This window comes from Lotus japonicus, chromosome 3 (genome assembly GCF_012489685.1).
Source record: "Lotus japonicus ecotype B-129 chromosome 3, LjGifu_v1.2".
NCBI lineage: Eukaryota > Viridiplantae > Streptophyta > Magnoliopsida > Fabales > Fabaceae > Lotus > Lotus japonicus.
In genome coordinates, this window is record NC_080043.1 from 94,053,753 (window position 1) to 94,070,528 (window position 16,776).

General features: G+C 37.9%; 2 protein-coding genes and 1 long non-coding RNA gene across 3 annotated transcripts; all 3 read right to left on the minus strand.

Moving 5' to 3' along the window:
• Positions 1-1,283: 1,283 nt before the first annotated feature.
• Positions 1,284-2,303, minus strand: LOC130745056 (chaperone protein dnaJ 11, chloroplastic-like). The gene is made up of 2 exons (XM_057597201.1): positions 2,012-2,303; positions 1,284-1,417 (listed from the first exon to the last, which is right to left on the minus strand). Exons 1-2 carry the CDS (start codon positions 2,301-2,303, stop codon positions 1,284-1,286), a joined length of 426 nt encoding a protein of 141 aa, XP_057453184.1.
• A 2,174-nt stretch (positions 2,304-4,477) lies between these two features.
• LOC130747618 (uncharacterized) lies at positions 4,478-7,389 on the minus strand. The gene is made up of 2 exons (XR_009022441.1): positions 7,238-7,389; positions 4,478-4,809 (listed from the first exon to the last, which is right to left on the minus strand). It is a non-coding gene; the product is annotated as an uncharacterized LOC130747618 (long non-coding RNA).
• An 8,301-nt stretch (positions 7,390-15,690) lies between these two features.
• LOC130745057 (F-box/kelch-repeat protein At3g23880-like) lies at positions 15,691-16,776 on the minus strand. The gene has a single exon (XM_057597203.1). It carries the CDS (start codon positions 16,774-16,776, stop codon positions 15,691-15,693), a length of 1,086 nt encoding a protein of 361 aa, XP_057453186.1.

Sequence of the window (16,776 nt, forward strand, 5' to 3'; positions counted from 1 at the left end):
CAACACCATCAGCAGTGATGATGCTATTATCTGCAAACCTCACACTGCTTTTCCTCTCCTCATCAAGATCCACAAACCACTCTTTGTGGCCAGACATGTGAGAGGAGCACCCTGAGTCTAAGTACCAGGTATTCTCACTAAGTTCATGAGAACTCACAGCAGAATGACTAACTTCACAACTAGGATTTCTAAGCAATTTACCAAAACAAGAATTAACAGGGTCATCAGGAACTACAAACAGTACCTGTTCCTCATCAGAATCATCATCATCATGAGCAGAATATGCATGATCTTCACCATCCTGCTTGTTGCCCTTCTTCTTGTTCTTGCACTCAAAGGCATAGTGGTCATACTTCTTACAAGCATAGCACTGAACACTTTGTTTCTTTCCTTTGTCTTTCTTCCATTTGTCTTTATCATACCCTTTCTCCTTAGAATCCACCTTCTTCTTGGAGTCACCATCATCCTCATTGTTAGCAGATTTTCCAGCACCTTTGTTCTTCCAATTCTTCTCCTTGGAAGTCTTAGAGTTGCTACCCCATTTCTTCTTGCTAGTACTGCCTCTAACATACAGTGCCTGCTCAGTTTCTCTCTCAGAATCTCGCAGGTTTAGCCTCATTTCATGAGCCTCCAATGACCCTTGAAGCTCTTCCACCTTCATAGTCTCAAGATCCTTAGACTCCTCTATAGTAGTGACTATATGATCAAATCTTGTAGTCAAAGATCGAAGAACCTTTTCTACAAGCATTTGATCATTCATGGTCTCTCCATTCGTCTTCATTTGGTTTGTCAAGGTCTGAAGCCGAGTAAAGAACTTAGAAATCGTCTCTGATTTCTCCATCTTCAAAGCTTCATACTGTCTTCTGAGGGTCTGCAACTTGACCTTCTTCAATTTTGCCACACCTTCGTAACTCTTGGTCAGAATATCCCAGGCTTCTTTCGACGTTTTCGCCGCTGCAATTTTCTCAAAATTAGTAGGGTTAACGCATTGATGGATTATGAACAAAGCCCTCATGTCTTTCTTCTTCAATTCCTTGTGAGCTGCTCTCTGCTCAGCCGTGGGTTCCGCCGGTAGAGCCTCCAACCCAGAAGTCACCATTTCCAGAACATCTTGGAACCCGAAGATTACGAGCATCTGGGTATTCCAACGTTCCCAATCAGTCTTGCCGTCAAGAACCGGCAACGAAGCTGGGAAATTGCCGTTCGTTCCAGCCATCACCTTCAAAGAAGCGTCCACTTCCACCGGAGCTACCAACGGAGCAAGCACCTCCGTTGTGACTGATTCACACTCCGCCGTAGATCGCCGTGCACTGGTGGTGGCTCACGTCGCCGGTCGCCGGATCGTCAAGCTCTTGATACCACTGTTGGATTTCAGTCTCAGAAATCACCTTGAAGCAATTGATTATCACAATCAATGCTATGTTAGGAACAATCAATTTGTAAGAGAAGAAAGAAAGTCAAGAAAAGCACATTCATATCAGAAGAAGAATGAACAGAGGGAAAAACTTTATTAGCATTGATCGCACAATCACAGTGCATATTACAACATTTATAGCTAATCATTAGCTGAGGACTAAAACCAGCTCAGCTCACACACTAAAGGACTAAACTCTAAACCTTATAAAATCTGAAGGACTAATTCTGAATTACACAATATTACAACAATTTGATCCTGGGTGAAATGGATATCCAGGTTTTTTTATGTTTTGAACCGCCACTAATGTGAATTATTATAAAGACAATAACTACAAGTCTACAAGGAACTAAACATTACCGGAACTACGACCTGGAATATAAAGTGATTTTTAAACTTTAAATGTAGTTGGCGGTTTTTTACTGCTAGAACTCGTATATATCAATTGAATGTTAATATTGTGTCGTGGTTAATTTGCTCATATTTTCTAAATAATATGTTAAAAAAGAGCATAGTGATAACACTCCTCAATCCTCATACTAAGAAGTGAGAGAATAGAAAATGTTAACATGTTACATAGTGATCTAAGCTACCAACACTGGTCCGTTTCCCATCTCCTTCCAGCATGTGAGTATGTCTTATTTCTTGCTGACACAGAAACTACACTTCTGTGTGCAAAGATCTCTCTATCATATTGAGCACGCTTGTTTGGGTCAGACAATTTTGAATAAGCTAAATGGATCATCATGAACTGCTTCTCTGAGCTTTCCTTCTGATTCATAGCCACAACATCAGGGTGGCACGTCCTTGCGAGCTTCCTGTAAGCTGTCTTTATCTCAAGGCAACTTGCACCTGTTGAAATTCCAAGCACCTCATAGAGGGAACCCATCTTTGTGGCACGAGAACAGGGTACTCTGTTTTCAGTTGTTGGCAAAGTTTTTTCTTGAGAAACAGGGCACTCTGTTTTCAGTTGTGCTGATTTTTCTTGAGAAAATGGGACTTGTGATTTTGGAGTACTTGATATCACGGCTAACGGTGAGTGATGGATAAAGGAGATAGTAAATATATGGAATGAACTCTTGAGTTGGGGAGATTGAATGTTGTAGATAAGGATTGAGGAGGAATAGTGTTTATATAGAACAGAGGAAGAGAAGCAGAGTGTGCCCAAGGTGTAAATGTAATACACTAATACGCGATGATTTGACAACTGAGGTTAATTTCAAAATGTGGATGAGGTTGTACAAGTCGACATGAGTGCTGACTCAGTTTACTGTTCAAATGGATAAGCTCTTGCTATTTCTACTCAGTGGTCCAAACTCTTAAAGGGCATTAACTATCCAACAATGATACACACCACATTACTCTTAAAGTGTAATGTGGTGATTGCTCATCCCACCTCTTAACTATGAGGTTGAGAGTTTAATCTTCATCGACAGAAGTTGATAATATTTTGTGATCAGCTGTTTACCATTTATTGTGAACACCCGTGCGAGGGATTATCACTGCTATCGACGGTAGATACTCCAGTTCTGACCAAAAAACTTTCACGGACATTGGAGTTGCCTGCTCCCTTTTCGGTTTTGGCTTCGGTGTGACACTTCAAAACTGAATCACGGTGATACAGTTTAAAATTCACCATTAGATATATTGTTTTAAATTCAACGGTTAAGATTAAAGGTGTAAAATTACTAAAATATCCTTATTCCCCAAACCCTCACTTTGCTGAATCCACCGAACCACCAAAGCCACAGAACCTTCAAGCTTGAAGCTTTTCTTTCTCTCAGGAATTGAAATTGGAGGGATAAAATTAATACTTAGTTCATCCAGTGGCGTAGCAATCACGACAACTTCACAGTTGTAACTTTTTCCTTTTGTTGAACTGAGTTCATAACTTTTTCCTTTTGGGTAGGAAAGATCTGAAAGAAAAACTTAATTAAGCTTTCCATCGAATCCTTGGTCTGCAACTCCCTCCCAACCGCGCAGCTCTCATCCTCCTCCGCCACCGTCCTTAACCACCGTTGGGTGCATACTGTTGCGGTGTTGCCACCGCGGCCTTCCCCTTTGTCTCCTCCCCTTCCTCCTCTTTTTCGGATCTGTGTTGGAGTTACTTTCTGGCGAGGATGTTGTTGGTTTCATCCTTAGCAACGATGTGGTGTGGCTTCCAACCAGTTTCCTTGACTGCAGAACCAGAATCCTCTAATGTTGAGAAGAAAGCATGGGAGAGGAAAGGGTTAAACTTTTCAGGACCAGTAGCATCGAGAGCACAAGCATCCCATTGGGAAGGTGGAACCTCAGAGATTGAAGAAACAAATGAAACTGTTATCACTTTGGAATTGGAATTTGAATTTGAATTGGAGTCTGTCGTTTAAGTGAAAGTGAATTGGTGTCAGTGAAGAACAGTGCCAGAGCAGCCCAGAGAAGAGGGGGAGAAGATGAGGATATTATTGTCCAAAAAATAAATAAGTTAAGGGCATTACTGTCATTCCAATAAAAATTTCTAAGTGTATCACCGTGAGTCAGTTTTTAACTGACCCACGGAAGACATCATCCCCTTTTCCCCCCAAAAGATTGAACCCGTACTTCATGGACCATATTACCATCTACCAGTCTTCTTTTCTGTAATATTTGTTTACTTAGTGTTGCATCATCTATCATCTGTGTCTTTTTCCGTGTGGTGATAAATGGACAACCCGACTATCACTTAAAAGATAAAATCTCATCATTTCAAAGAGATAAGATTTTGGAATCTTATGTAAGTTATCAGTTGTAGAAATAAGAAATACATTTGCTTATAAGAACAACCTAAAAGGAAAAGGAAAGAATTCAGTAACCAATGGCCTTATGTTCATTTATTAAAATGAAGATTCTTTTAATACACAATAAATCAACAAGATATTGTTTTGCAAATGAGTCTACTGTTATCTTAGAGGCTTATAAAGCTTTAATAACATCCAAAACTATTACTTATGGTCACATTCCAACATTAAAAATATCATGCATACCTTTTGAATTGTGACATATAATTCTTTGCAATGCAATCTTTACATTGACAACAAATAGCAATTAGACTGAAAATTATAATAGATTAATTATAGATAATGCTCTATTTGCATTTGAGTACTTCATTATATGAAAGATAATCATGAGACCATGAAGGCAAATAGTTCTCAAAACAGTATTTAGCACTTGCCTCCATTCCACAATGTATAAATTTTAGCATCCATATCTATAATCATCTATTATTGCTAAAACATAGATAGCATTCATCAATGTATAGCTTCTGCAAGGAAACAAAAGAGCAAAATCCAATATGCTTTTCTGCGTGACAAAGTTATCCAACATGAAACCATCTGAAGCAAGCATTCCCCGACCTCTCTTAATACTCCATATTATCCCTACATTTAAAAACTAGTAACATTAGAAAAGTGACCACCAATAATCTGATTTCAACCATTTATCAGAAAAATATGAAACAAATTAGAAGTGAGTAAAAGTCATTTGCAATCTGCATCAATTGCATTAAGAAGATATTTGAAACCATCTATTTCCAGGCCAGCAGCTAATTCAAGCCTAAAACCAGTTGAATGAAATAAGAATTTTGGTGAGTAAATTAATTGATTATGGACTCGATAGCCACAAGATTGCAAGATTAATACCTTTATATGGGGAACAAGTGAGGTGCCAGCCCTCCACAATAAATTGATATACAAGGATCATAAATTATCACTTTCAAATTATTAAAAGGCTTAATTGCAACTTTGGTCCCTGACGTTTACAAAAGCCACGATTTTGGTCCCTCACCTAATTTAATTACATAAATCGTCCCTCACCTAACACTCTGTGAGCAACATTAGTCATTTTGTCAATTTGCTAACGGAAGGAGGCTGAGGTGGATTAATAATCTAACGTGGACGACACTGGGGAGTGAGAGAGAGTCACATGGGGAGCACGTGACCTCCAACGGTCACCTTCTTTCCTTTTTCTCCTATAAAACAGAGGCAGCTCGCGTGTAAGGGTAAGGGTCCTTCTCCAACTACTGCAACTTGCGTGAAAGACGAAGAAGCTTCTCCAACTGCTGCAGGTCCTTGGGTTCGACAGTTATGGGGGGATTTAGCGAAGGTTCATCTGCCTGTTCTGGATCTGGAAGGCGATTCCACAAGTCCAAGCCACTGAAGATTCTTTGTGATTGCGGAGTTGAAGCTCTCCTTGTAGCATCAGGGACACCATACAGTCATGGAAGGGTGTTTTATGGCTGTGGATTGTACAAGGGTCCCCATGTGACTCTCTCTCACTCCCCAGTGTTGTCCACGTCAGATTATTAATCCACCTCAGCCTCCTTCCGTTAGCAAATTGACAGAATGACTAACGTTGCTCATGGAGTGTTAGGTGAGGGACGATTTATGTAATTAAATTAGGTGAAGGACCAAAATTGTGGCTTTTGTAAACGTCAGGGACCAAAGTTGTAATTAAGCCTTATTAAAAAGAATACTACATAAGATAGCTAGAAACCAACTATGCTAATGAATGAGTAGAGAACATGCTGCTATGCATGGGTAAAACAAATAAGCATACCATACCTTTCAAAGACACCCCAATCTAAAATTGGACCTTATTCCTTTATCACAAAATTTTCCAGATAACAAAACAAAAGCTTTGATAATCATTTACATTTACACAATATATTAAGATGTCATTTGGTTTGAAACTGTCTTTATTCAAGGAAAATATTACATGCTATCACAGTTTCATTGAACCAAATAATAAGGCAGTTGTAACTTAAGTTTCAGAACTTCATCCTTGTTCACTTGTTTTACTGAACTCCAAATAGATGCTTCATTATCTAACCTATAGTTCACACACTTTAGACAACCAAACATATATAGGATAAAAAATGATAACATAGACAACACTCACAACATGCATATATAAGTAAATATCAAACAATGATAGAATCCAAATCAAATTCAGAAAACTGGATCATCAAAGCAAATCAAGACTTCAAAAGTACAGCAATAGAAAAACTAAGTAAGTTAAACTAAAGGGCTAATTGCCAGCTGTACACAAATTTCGAACATGATTATTAATACAACCCTGTTCACAACAATGGAACCAAATTTACAATCACAAGATTTAATTTACAACCAATGACTAATCTTAACTTCCTCGCATGATCCAGTACCACTGTCTCTTGAAGTGAAATTTACATGTGAGTCTGATAAGTACATTTCAAATTGATACAAACAACCATTCAAGTAAAAATAAAATTGATTTCGCTAAAGTAGCTGCAATCCAGAACAAGGATCCTAGGAACCTGTTTAAGTACATATCAAATTGATACAAACAACCATCGAAGAAAAAAGAAAAAAGATTTCATCGAAGTAGCCGCAATCCAGAACAAGGATCCTAGGAATTTGGATAAGTACATATCAATTTAACACAAACAACCATTGAAGAAGAAACAAAACCGGTTTCATTTAAGTAGCAGAACTCTAGAACAAGGATCCTGCGAACTGGGAATCCAATCTATGCTATTTTTACCGTGCATTGCATGCAGGGGCGGATTTACCCCCCGGCTAGCCTGGGCCTTTGCCCAGGCTTTGGGAAAAAATTTCTTTTTTTCTTTGGACCAAGTCAGTTTTTGGGTCAAAAAAAAGGAAAAAAAAAATGGGCAAAATTGAAAGGTTATGGCAGAGAGAGACTTGAGAGACAGAGAGAGTGTGGTCTGTGTGGCCTGTGGGTGGACGGTTTGTCAATTTGGTTGTGAGATTGAGAAGAACTGAAGAAGGATGTGCACACATGAACAATCGGTTATAGAAACTTTACCAGGTTTGGAAATGGAATGAAGATAGACATATCCAGATCTGTTTCTTTTGCTTGTTGAAGAAAGCTAATTTACCGAATACCTAGGGATGCATTCATTATTGTTGTTTACTTTACTTTACTCATCTCAAAAAAAAACTTTACTTTACTCAATGCATTACCTTCTAACAACTGACACTTAATCTAACAGCTGGCAGCACTACTTCATGTGCCTTGTAGCTTCAGCCGTTTATCCTTGCTTGTATCTAGTCTTTGAGCCTTGGCCTTTTTTAATGGAACACTTTATTAATTGATAAAACAAAAGACAAGCCTGAAGCTTGAGCAAAAGAAATGGGCCTTGTATTTGAACGTCTTATTTAAAATTAATATAAGGGTCATTATATTGTTTTTATTATTAAAGCATTTTTTATATGAAATAATATATAAAAAACAATCTACTATTATAAATAAAAATGTTTATAATAATTATATGTAATTTTTTTACTTTTTTTGTGTATTTTATTTTACAAATCACACCGCAACAGTCATGACTCACATCCGCAGCAACCGTAGCAGCAACTGTGAGTCACAGTCTGTGACAACAACCGCAATTTAAAACCCTACGATTGATGGCTATATGCCTTCTCTGTCAGCCTTCTACTAACCTGCCCAATTCTTGTCACATTTTTAACTTTTGATCAGATTTAATATTAGTAAAATAGTGATATTGGTTCCAACTTTTTCCAAGTATATAATTTTTTAATGTGATGAGACTCTCTATATGTTTGGGTTGAGTGTTTAATTGAGAATGAGACATATTTGTCATTGCAACAAATTATGCACGGTGCAACACCGCAATGCCCGCAACCGCAACGCCTGCAACACGACCGCAATTCGAAACCCTAGTTTATAAGAGTTGTGGACAATTAGGCTTAGGTTTAACCTTGCCCAGGCTCCACACAAATCCTGGCTCCGCCACTGCTCACTCGCATTTTTTGCTCCTCCAACAACTTTGCTTAATTTTCTGCATCCATGAGCACTGGTTTGGTCTTACTTATGGACTTCGCTCAGGACTTGATACTCTTCTCACATGACTCTTCCTCATTGCTTGGATATCTCTCTTGCTCAAGCCTTGAGGACAAGGCTTATTTCAAAGGCGTATTAATAGAAGCCTCCTCTCAAGGGTTTCTATTAGTTGGGCTAGAAATAGCTAGTTTCATTAATTATACTGCTCTTTTATGAATAATAGTTTAATTTAATAATTCCAGCTTTTATGGTATTTTTATGATCTAAAATATTCTATTTCTTAGGATGATCACATGTAAGGTCACATTTCATTCCTTAAGTGAATAGTTAGTATAAGTTGTATTGGTTTGTTTTAGTCATGCTTAAATGTAAATAAAAACTGTTTCAAATCAAACAGCATCACAAAATTTTGCACCTAACAAAAAAAACGTTGATAATGGTTCACAGTTACACCATATTAAGATGTCATATGGTTTTATTCAAAGAAAATATTAAAAGCTATCATAATTTTATTGAACCAAATATTATGGTAGTTGAAATTGATGTTTCAGAACTTCATCATAATTTACCTGTTTAAATGAACCCCAATTAGATGCTTCATTGTCTAACCTATATACTTCACACACTAACACTTCAGACAACCCAACATATATATGACAAGATAGACACCACTCACACCATGATATACAAAGTAATTAAATATCAAACAATGAAAGAATCAAAATCAAATTCGGAAAACTGGATCACCAAAGAATATCAGAAGTTCAAAAGTGCAGTAATGGAAAAGTTAAATATGTTAAACTACAGAGCTAGTTTCCAGCTGTACACAAGTTCCAAACATGATTGTTAACACAACTCTGTTTACAGTAATGGAACCAAAATTACAATCACAAGTTCCTCGCTTGATCTTAAATACCTCTGCCTTCACTGTAATATTTCCCTTGAAATTCACTTCACATGTGAATCTGATAAGTACTTACCAAATTGATACAAACAACCATTGAAAAGGAAAGAAAACTGATTTCATTGAAGTAGTTGATTTCTGGAACAAGGATCCTCTAGGAATCTGGATAAGTACATACCAACTTAATACAAACAACATTGAAGAACAAATCAAACTGGTCTCATTGAAGTAGCTGCAATCCAAAACAAGGATCCGGGGAATCTTTACAGTGCATTGCATGCACAGGCTAAGATGCTAATTAGTCCTAATGCACCACTAGCATTACATATCAGCAACGAAGATTTAAAAACAATATATGATTTAAGAATAAAGTCCAATGGTGATAACTAAAACGTTACTTACTTCCCATAAGGTGAAACCAAGCTTTCAATGTAATTCTTGGCATAGCAATCAGCAATGTTGTTAGCAATGTCCATGACTTCTAACCACGTTTTAACTTCATTTCATCTGATTCCTCTTCTTAATAAAGTTTTTACTGGGTTATTTCAAAAAAACAAGATTTCATTTGGTTGAAAACGGTATTTTTTAAGGAAAATTGTCAACAGACTGTGAAATAGAGCATTTAATGCTCTTAATTAGCAGTTATATTTTTGTTTGTATATAATTATGTTGTTTCCTGTTTGTACTTAGTTTATTTTAGGTAGTTTCTTATTTTCATTCATTCTCCCTAATTCTCTCTTTAGTCAAGGATTTCCTTCTTTGACTTTGATCAATCACATTATGTAATTCCCTCTATAAGAAGAGGAATCCCTGTACAGTTTTTCATATCAATAATATTACCAAATATTTCAACTTGGCATCAGAGCAAAGATCTCTGCGCATCTGATTTGCATCCATGGCTGACAGTTCCTCAGCCAGCGATGATCAGAATACGGAGGAGATTGTGGTTCCCAAAGTCTCACAGCCTCCAAGGCAGGAGCAGCGAGTCCTGTTCGGCGAATCTCATTCTGTGCCTCCAAGGCAGGAGCAGCGAGTCCTGTTCGGTGAATCTCATTCTGTCCAAATCACCACTTTTCGACTCAATGGGTCAAACTATTTCCGGTGGTCCCAATCTGTCCAGTTGTATATTCGTGGCAGAGGAAAACTTGGGTATCTCACTGGTGAGAAACCCATGCCAGATATTGCTGATCCACAATATGCTGTTTGGGACGCTGAAAACTCCATGGTGATGACATGGCTGGTAAACTCCATGGAGGAGGACATTAGCAGCAATTACATGTGTTATTCCACAGCCAAAGAGCTATGGGATAGTGTCACGGAAATGTATTCAGATCTTGAGAACAAATCTCAGATCTATGAACTCACCTTGAAAGTCAGAGAAATTCGGCAGGGAGGTAATAACGTGACAAAATACTTCAACTCTTTGAAGCGAGTTTGGCAGGATCTAGATCTCTTCAACACTTACAAGTGGAACTCTGCAGAGGATGCCAAACACCATCGACAAACCGTGGAAGAAGGTAGAATATTTCAGTTTCTTGCTGGTCTGAATGAAGAGCTAGATGAAGTTCGTGGCAGAATCATTGGGAGAGCAACCTTACCTTCATTGGGTGAGGTCTTTGCTGAAGTTAGAAGAGAGGAAACTCGCAGAAGTGTGATGATGGGAAAGACCAAAACGGATGCACCTCCTTCTGAGACCAATGCTCTTGCTGTAGAAACTGCTGCCCTTAAGACTTCTACTAACCAGAAGAACTTCTCAAACCGCTGGTGTGATCACTGCAACAGACCCGGTCATACTCGGGAAAGTTGCTGGAAAATTATTGGGAGGCCAGCACATCTAAAGGGTGGCAAGTCAGGTCCTAAAAATCAAAAATCTTTCCCTACAGCTCATGAGGCAGAAAAGACTTCCTTGAAAAAGGAACAAGTTGAGGAACTCATAAGGTTGTTAAATTCTAATTTTTTATCTTGTACTCCTAGTGGTTCTGTGGCACAAACAGGTAATTTTTCTACCCCTAGCTCCCTTAATTGCACCTCAAATATTCATGCACCATGGATCATTGATTCAGGTGCTTCAGATCATATGACTAGCCTTTCTCCTTTATTTAAAACCTATTCTCCTTGTTCTGGAAATGGAAAAATTAGAATTGCAGATGGTTCTTTTTCCGCAATTGCAGGGAAGGGGAAGATTACCTTATCCAATAACATTGACTTAGGAAAAGTTTTACATGTGCCCAAACTATCTTGCAACCTTCTTTCTATTAGCAAAATCTGCAAAGATTCCAATTGCAGTGTGACATTCTTTGACACTCATTGTGTTTTTCAGGACCGGATTTCGGGGAAGATGATTGGCAATGCTAAGATGAAGGATGGACTTTACTACTTTGAGGATACTTTCAGAAATAAAGCAGCTCAGGGTCTTTGTGGTATGAGTTGCACCTCTGTTAGGGACCAAATAATGCTCTGGCATAACAGACTAGGGCACCCGAATTTTCAATATCTTAGGCATTTGTTTCCATATTTATTCAAAAATGTTAATTGTTCTTCTCTTGAATGTGAAAGTTGTGTTCTTGCAAAAAATCAAAGAGCTCCTTATTATTCTCAACCTTATCATGCATCTAGACCTTTTTACTTAATCCATAGTGATGTTTGGGGGCCTTCAAAAATTACAACTCAATTTGGAAAAAGGTGGTTTGTAACCTTCATAGATGATCACACCCGATTGTGTTGGGTCTACCTTATGCATGAAAAATCTGAAGTTCCTAATATATTTAAAAGTTTTTCACAAATGGTAGAAACTCAATTTGATACAAAGATCTCCATTTTGAGGAGTGATAATAGAACTGAGTACTTCAATCAAAATCTCAATGAGTTTCTGAAAAATAAAGGCATTCAGCATCAATCGACATGTCCAAATACTCCTCAACAAAATGGCACCGCTGAAAGAAAAAATAAACATCTCCTTGAAGTAGCTCGTGCCATTATGTTTGAGAGTAATGTTCCAAAGTATTTGTGGGGAGATGCTGTCCTAACAGCAGCCTATCTTATAAATAGAATGCCCACTCGTGTGTTGAATTATCGCACACCTTTGGAAAATTTCAAAACCATTTTTCCAGCATGTCGATTACATACTGATATGCCTTTAAAGGTGTTTGGTTGTACAGTTTTTATGCATAAACCTTCCACATCTCGGTCCAAACTAGACCCAAGGGCAGAAAAATGCATTTTTGTTGGTTATTCTCCAAACCAAAAAGGATATAGAGTCTTTAATCCTATCACAAAGAAGCTTTGTGTTAGCATGGATGTTACCTTTCTTGAACATCAACCTTTTTTTCAAAAAAATTCCCTTCAGGGGGAGAATAATAATGTGAGTGAAGACAATTTTTTGCATGAACCGCTGCCCATTCCTATTGTAGACACAGAGAATACAAATTTTATTGATGAATGCAACAAGGAAGAACATGTGGAAACAAGTTCTGAAATTTCTAAAGAAAATCTTATGCCAGACTTAGGTGGAGCCCAAATAGAGAAAGAAATACCACAGTCAAAAAAGGAGTTCCATGTTTATACTCGGAAGTATCCTAAAAGGACCAAAGACCAATCCATCATCTCTGCACCAAGCCAACCAGAAATCCCGGAAGAAGGCCAAGTAAGAATACCACAAGAAATTCGAGGTAACACTGACATTTTCACTTCTACTATTGAATTACCCATAGCTATTAGAAAAGGAACCAGAACCTGCACCCAAAAATCAGAAAAATCTAGCACAAACCATCCCATTTCCCAATATGTTTCCTACCAAAATCTTTCACCGAATCACAAAGCTTTTACCTCTAAAATAACAGATCTGTTTGTGCCTAGAAACATTGAGGAAGCACTAGATGATCCCAATTGGAATTTAGCAGTCTTAGAAGAGTTGAGTGCACTGAAAAAGAATGAAACTTGGGAAATAACAGACCTGCCACGTGACAAAAAACAGGTGGGTTGTAAGTGGGTATTTACCATTAAGTGCAAGGCCGATGGAAGTGTAGAGAGGTACAAGGCGAGATTGGTGGCAAAAGGGTTCACTCAAACTTATGGAGTAGACTATCAAGAGACGTTTGCTCCAGTTGCTAAACTTAACTCTGTTCGGATTCTTATATCCCTTGCTGCAAGTTACAACTGGCCTTTACATCAATTGGATGTAAAGAATGCTTTCCTGAATGGGGAGTTAGAGGAAGAAGTGTTTATGAGTCTTCCCCCCGGATTTGAAGAAGAACTTGGAAGAAATAAGGTGTGTAGACTAAAGAAGTCATTATATGGGCTGAAGCAATCTCCAAGAGCATGGTTTGAGAGGTTTGGAACAGTGGTAAAAGGGCTTGGATATATCCAAAGCCAAGCTGATCACACATTGTTCTATAAATATTCAGCAGATAATAAGGTTGCTATCTTGATTGTATATGTTGATGATATTATTCTGACAGGTGATGATAGCTTGGAACTCAAAAATCTGAGGGAGAAACTTGCTAAAGTTTTTGAAATCAAGGAACTTGGCCCATTGAAATACTTCCTTGGAATTGAGTTTGCAAGATCAAAGGAAGGTATCTTTATGAACCAGCGAAAGTATATTCTGGATCTTTTAAAAGAAACAGGATTACTTGGATGCAAAGCTGTAGAAACACCCATGGAGCCCAACTTAAAGCTGCAACCAGCTGAAACAGAAAATATGGTGGACAAAGGAAGGTATCAGCGACTAGTGGGAAGGCTAATATACTTATCTCACACCCGTCCAGACATTGCCTTTGCTGTAAGCATGGTAAGCCAGTTTATGCATGCACCAGGTCATGAACACTTGGAGGCAGTTTTTAGAATCTTAAGATACTTGAAGGGATCACCTGGGAAGGGGCTTCTTTATAAAAACCGTGGGCACCTTCAGGTAGAAGCCTACACTGATGCAGACTGGGCAGGGAGTGTGACAGACCGAAGATCAACATCAGGCTATTGCACCTTTGTTGGAGGAAACTTGGTTAGTTGGAGAAGTAAAAAACAAACCGTTGTAGCAAGGAGTAGTGCAGAAGCTGAATTTAGAGCAGTTGCTCATGGAATTTGTGAGGCATTATGGGTGGAAAAGCTTCTACAGGAATTAAAGGTTTTCAATTCTCCTCCAATAAAGCTTTATTGTGACAACAAGTCTGCAATATCTATTGCACACAACCCGGTCCTACATGATAGGACCAAGCATGTCGAAGTTGATAAACACTTCATCAGAGAGAAGATAGAAAGTGGGCAGATTTGTATTACATATGTTCCCACTGCAGAGCAATCGGCAGACATCCTAACCAAAGGATTACCCAAGAAATCCTTTGACAACATAACTAGCAAGCTGTCTATGGAGGATATCTTTAGGCCAGCTTGAGGGGGAGTGTCAACAGACTGTGAAATAGAGCATTTAATGCTCTTAATTAGCAGTTATATTTTTGTTTGTATATAATTATGTTGTTTCCTGTTTGTACTTAGTTTATTTTAGGTAGTTTCTTATTTTCATTCATTCTCCCTAATTCTCTCTTTAGTCAAGGATTTCCTTCTTTGACTTTGATCAATCACATTATGTAATTCCCTCTATAAGAAGAGGAATCCCTGTACAGTTTTTCATATCAATAATATTACCAAATATTTCAACTAAAATATTACCAGCTATCATAGTTTTATCGAATCAAATAATAAGTTAGTTGCAGCTAATGTTTTGAAACTTCATCCTAGATCACTTTGTTTAAATGAACTTCAAATAGATGCTTTATTCTGTAACCTATAGTTCACACACTATAGATAACCAACCACTTGTAGGATAAAAAGTGATAATATACTCACCACTCACTCCATGCATATATAAATAATGATAGAACAAAAATCAAATTCAGAAAGCTGGCTCATCAAAGCAAATCAAAATGTCAAAAGTACAGTAATGGAAAAGTTAAATAAGTTGAACTAAAGGGCTAGTTGCAGACTGTACACAAGTTTCTAACATGACTGTTAATAGTTAACACAACCCTGTTTACAGCAATTGAACCAAAATTACAATCACAAGATTTAAAATTATCTAATATACAACCTATGATTATCCTTAACTTCCTCGCATGATCTTTAAATACTTCAACCTTAACTGTAACACTAACCCTTGAAATGAACTTTATATGTGAATCTGATAAGTACATACAAAATTGATACAAACAACCATTGAGGAAGAAAGTAAACTAATTTTCATGAAGTAGCTGCAATCCAGTCCAGAGCAAGGATCCAAGGAATCTGGATAAGAACATACTAAATTGATATAAACAACATTGAAGAAGAAAGAAAACTGATTTCATTCAGGTAGCTGTAATCCAGAACAAGGATCCTAGGAATCTGGCCTATACTTTACAGTACACTACACGCAGATTAAGATGCTAATTAGTCCTAGTGCACCACTAAAAGCATTTGAATAGTCTATTCAGCAGCATTTACGCAACGAAGATTTGAAAATGATACATGATTTAAGAACAAAGACCAATGGTGATAACTAAAATATTTCTTACATTCAACAAGGTGACACTAAGCTTTCAATATAATTATGAGCATAGCAATCAACGATGTCATTAGCAATGTTCATGAGTTCTAATTTATTGTCTTTCTGGGTATAGAGAACAGCTTCAAATGGGGGCACACGAGATTTTGATAACAACAGGGCATCACCATTCTCAGACATGTACATTGCAAAAGAGTGCCAGAGTTGAATATTTCGAAAAATACTTTCAAAGCCAGTAATGTGAAACAACCGAGTCCAAGACTCGTGCACTCCAAACTCCTTCATTTGCCAAATCTCAAAACATGTCTCCTTGTCAGTTTGACAAAAACATAGGCAATCTCTCAAAACCCCAAGGTTTGGCACATACCAGTTGATGTCTTGATTACAATAAGGCAATGGCAATTGTGCACAAGTTTCTTTCCCCAAATCAAATGACAAAATTGTCCCCGGGTCAGAGTTCATTAGTTGAGTACTATCTCCAATATATGTTAGATTAATTGCTGACCAATTAAGAGTGTTGTTCACATAAACTGCATCACCTCCAGGACACATAGAGGGAAAATGGGAAAGTTGAATTGTTCTCCAACAAGTATCATAGCCCATGTTGTAAACATGTACCGTTGTCTCCCAAGACACAGAGTGAGACACTGCCACGACCACCTTGTAGGTGTCAGTTGAAGAATCATAACCAAACCCTAAATAGCAGTTGCAGTTGATGGGGAAATATAGAGGTGGCGAATGTTGAGACATTGACCTCGTAGCTGAGTTCCATAAACGGAACTGCAGGTACAAGTATTCGAATGTAAGCAAACAAATCAAGCCGTTGCAGGTTCCACTGAAGATGTACTCATCGGGGATTGCTACAGTGGTGGCGGCGGAAGGGCTTTCCGGTGGCGAACGTACCAGTGATAGGAGGTGGGTGAAATCTGTGTTTCTCTTAGAAGATGATCGGAGAAGGTGGAGTTTGATGAATTGAGAATCGGAGATGGTAGACTTCCATGACTTCGATATACACTTAAACCGCACCAGAGATTTCACCGGAAGCCATGACAAGATTTCTAGTTGGAGTTCTTCACAGAGAAACGGTGGAGGTTCCAT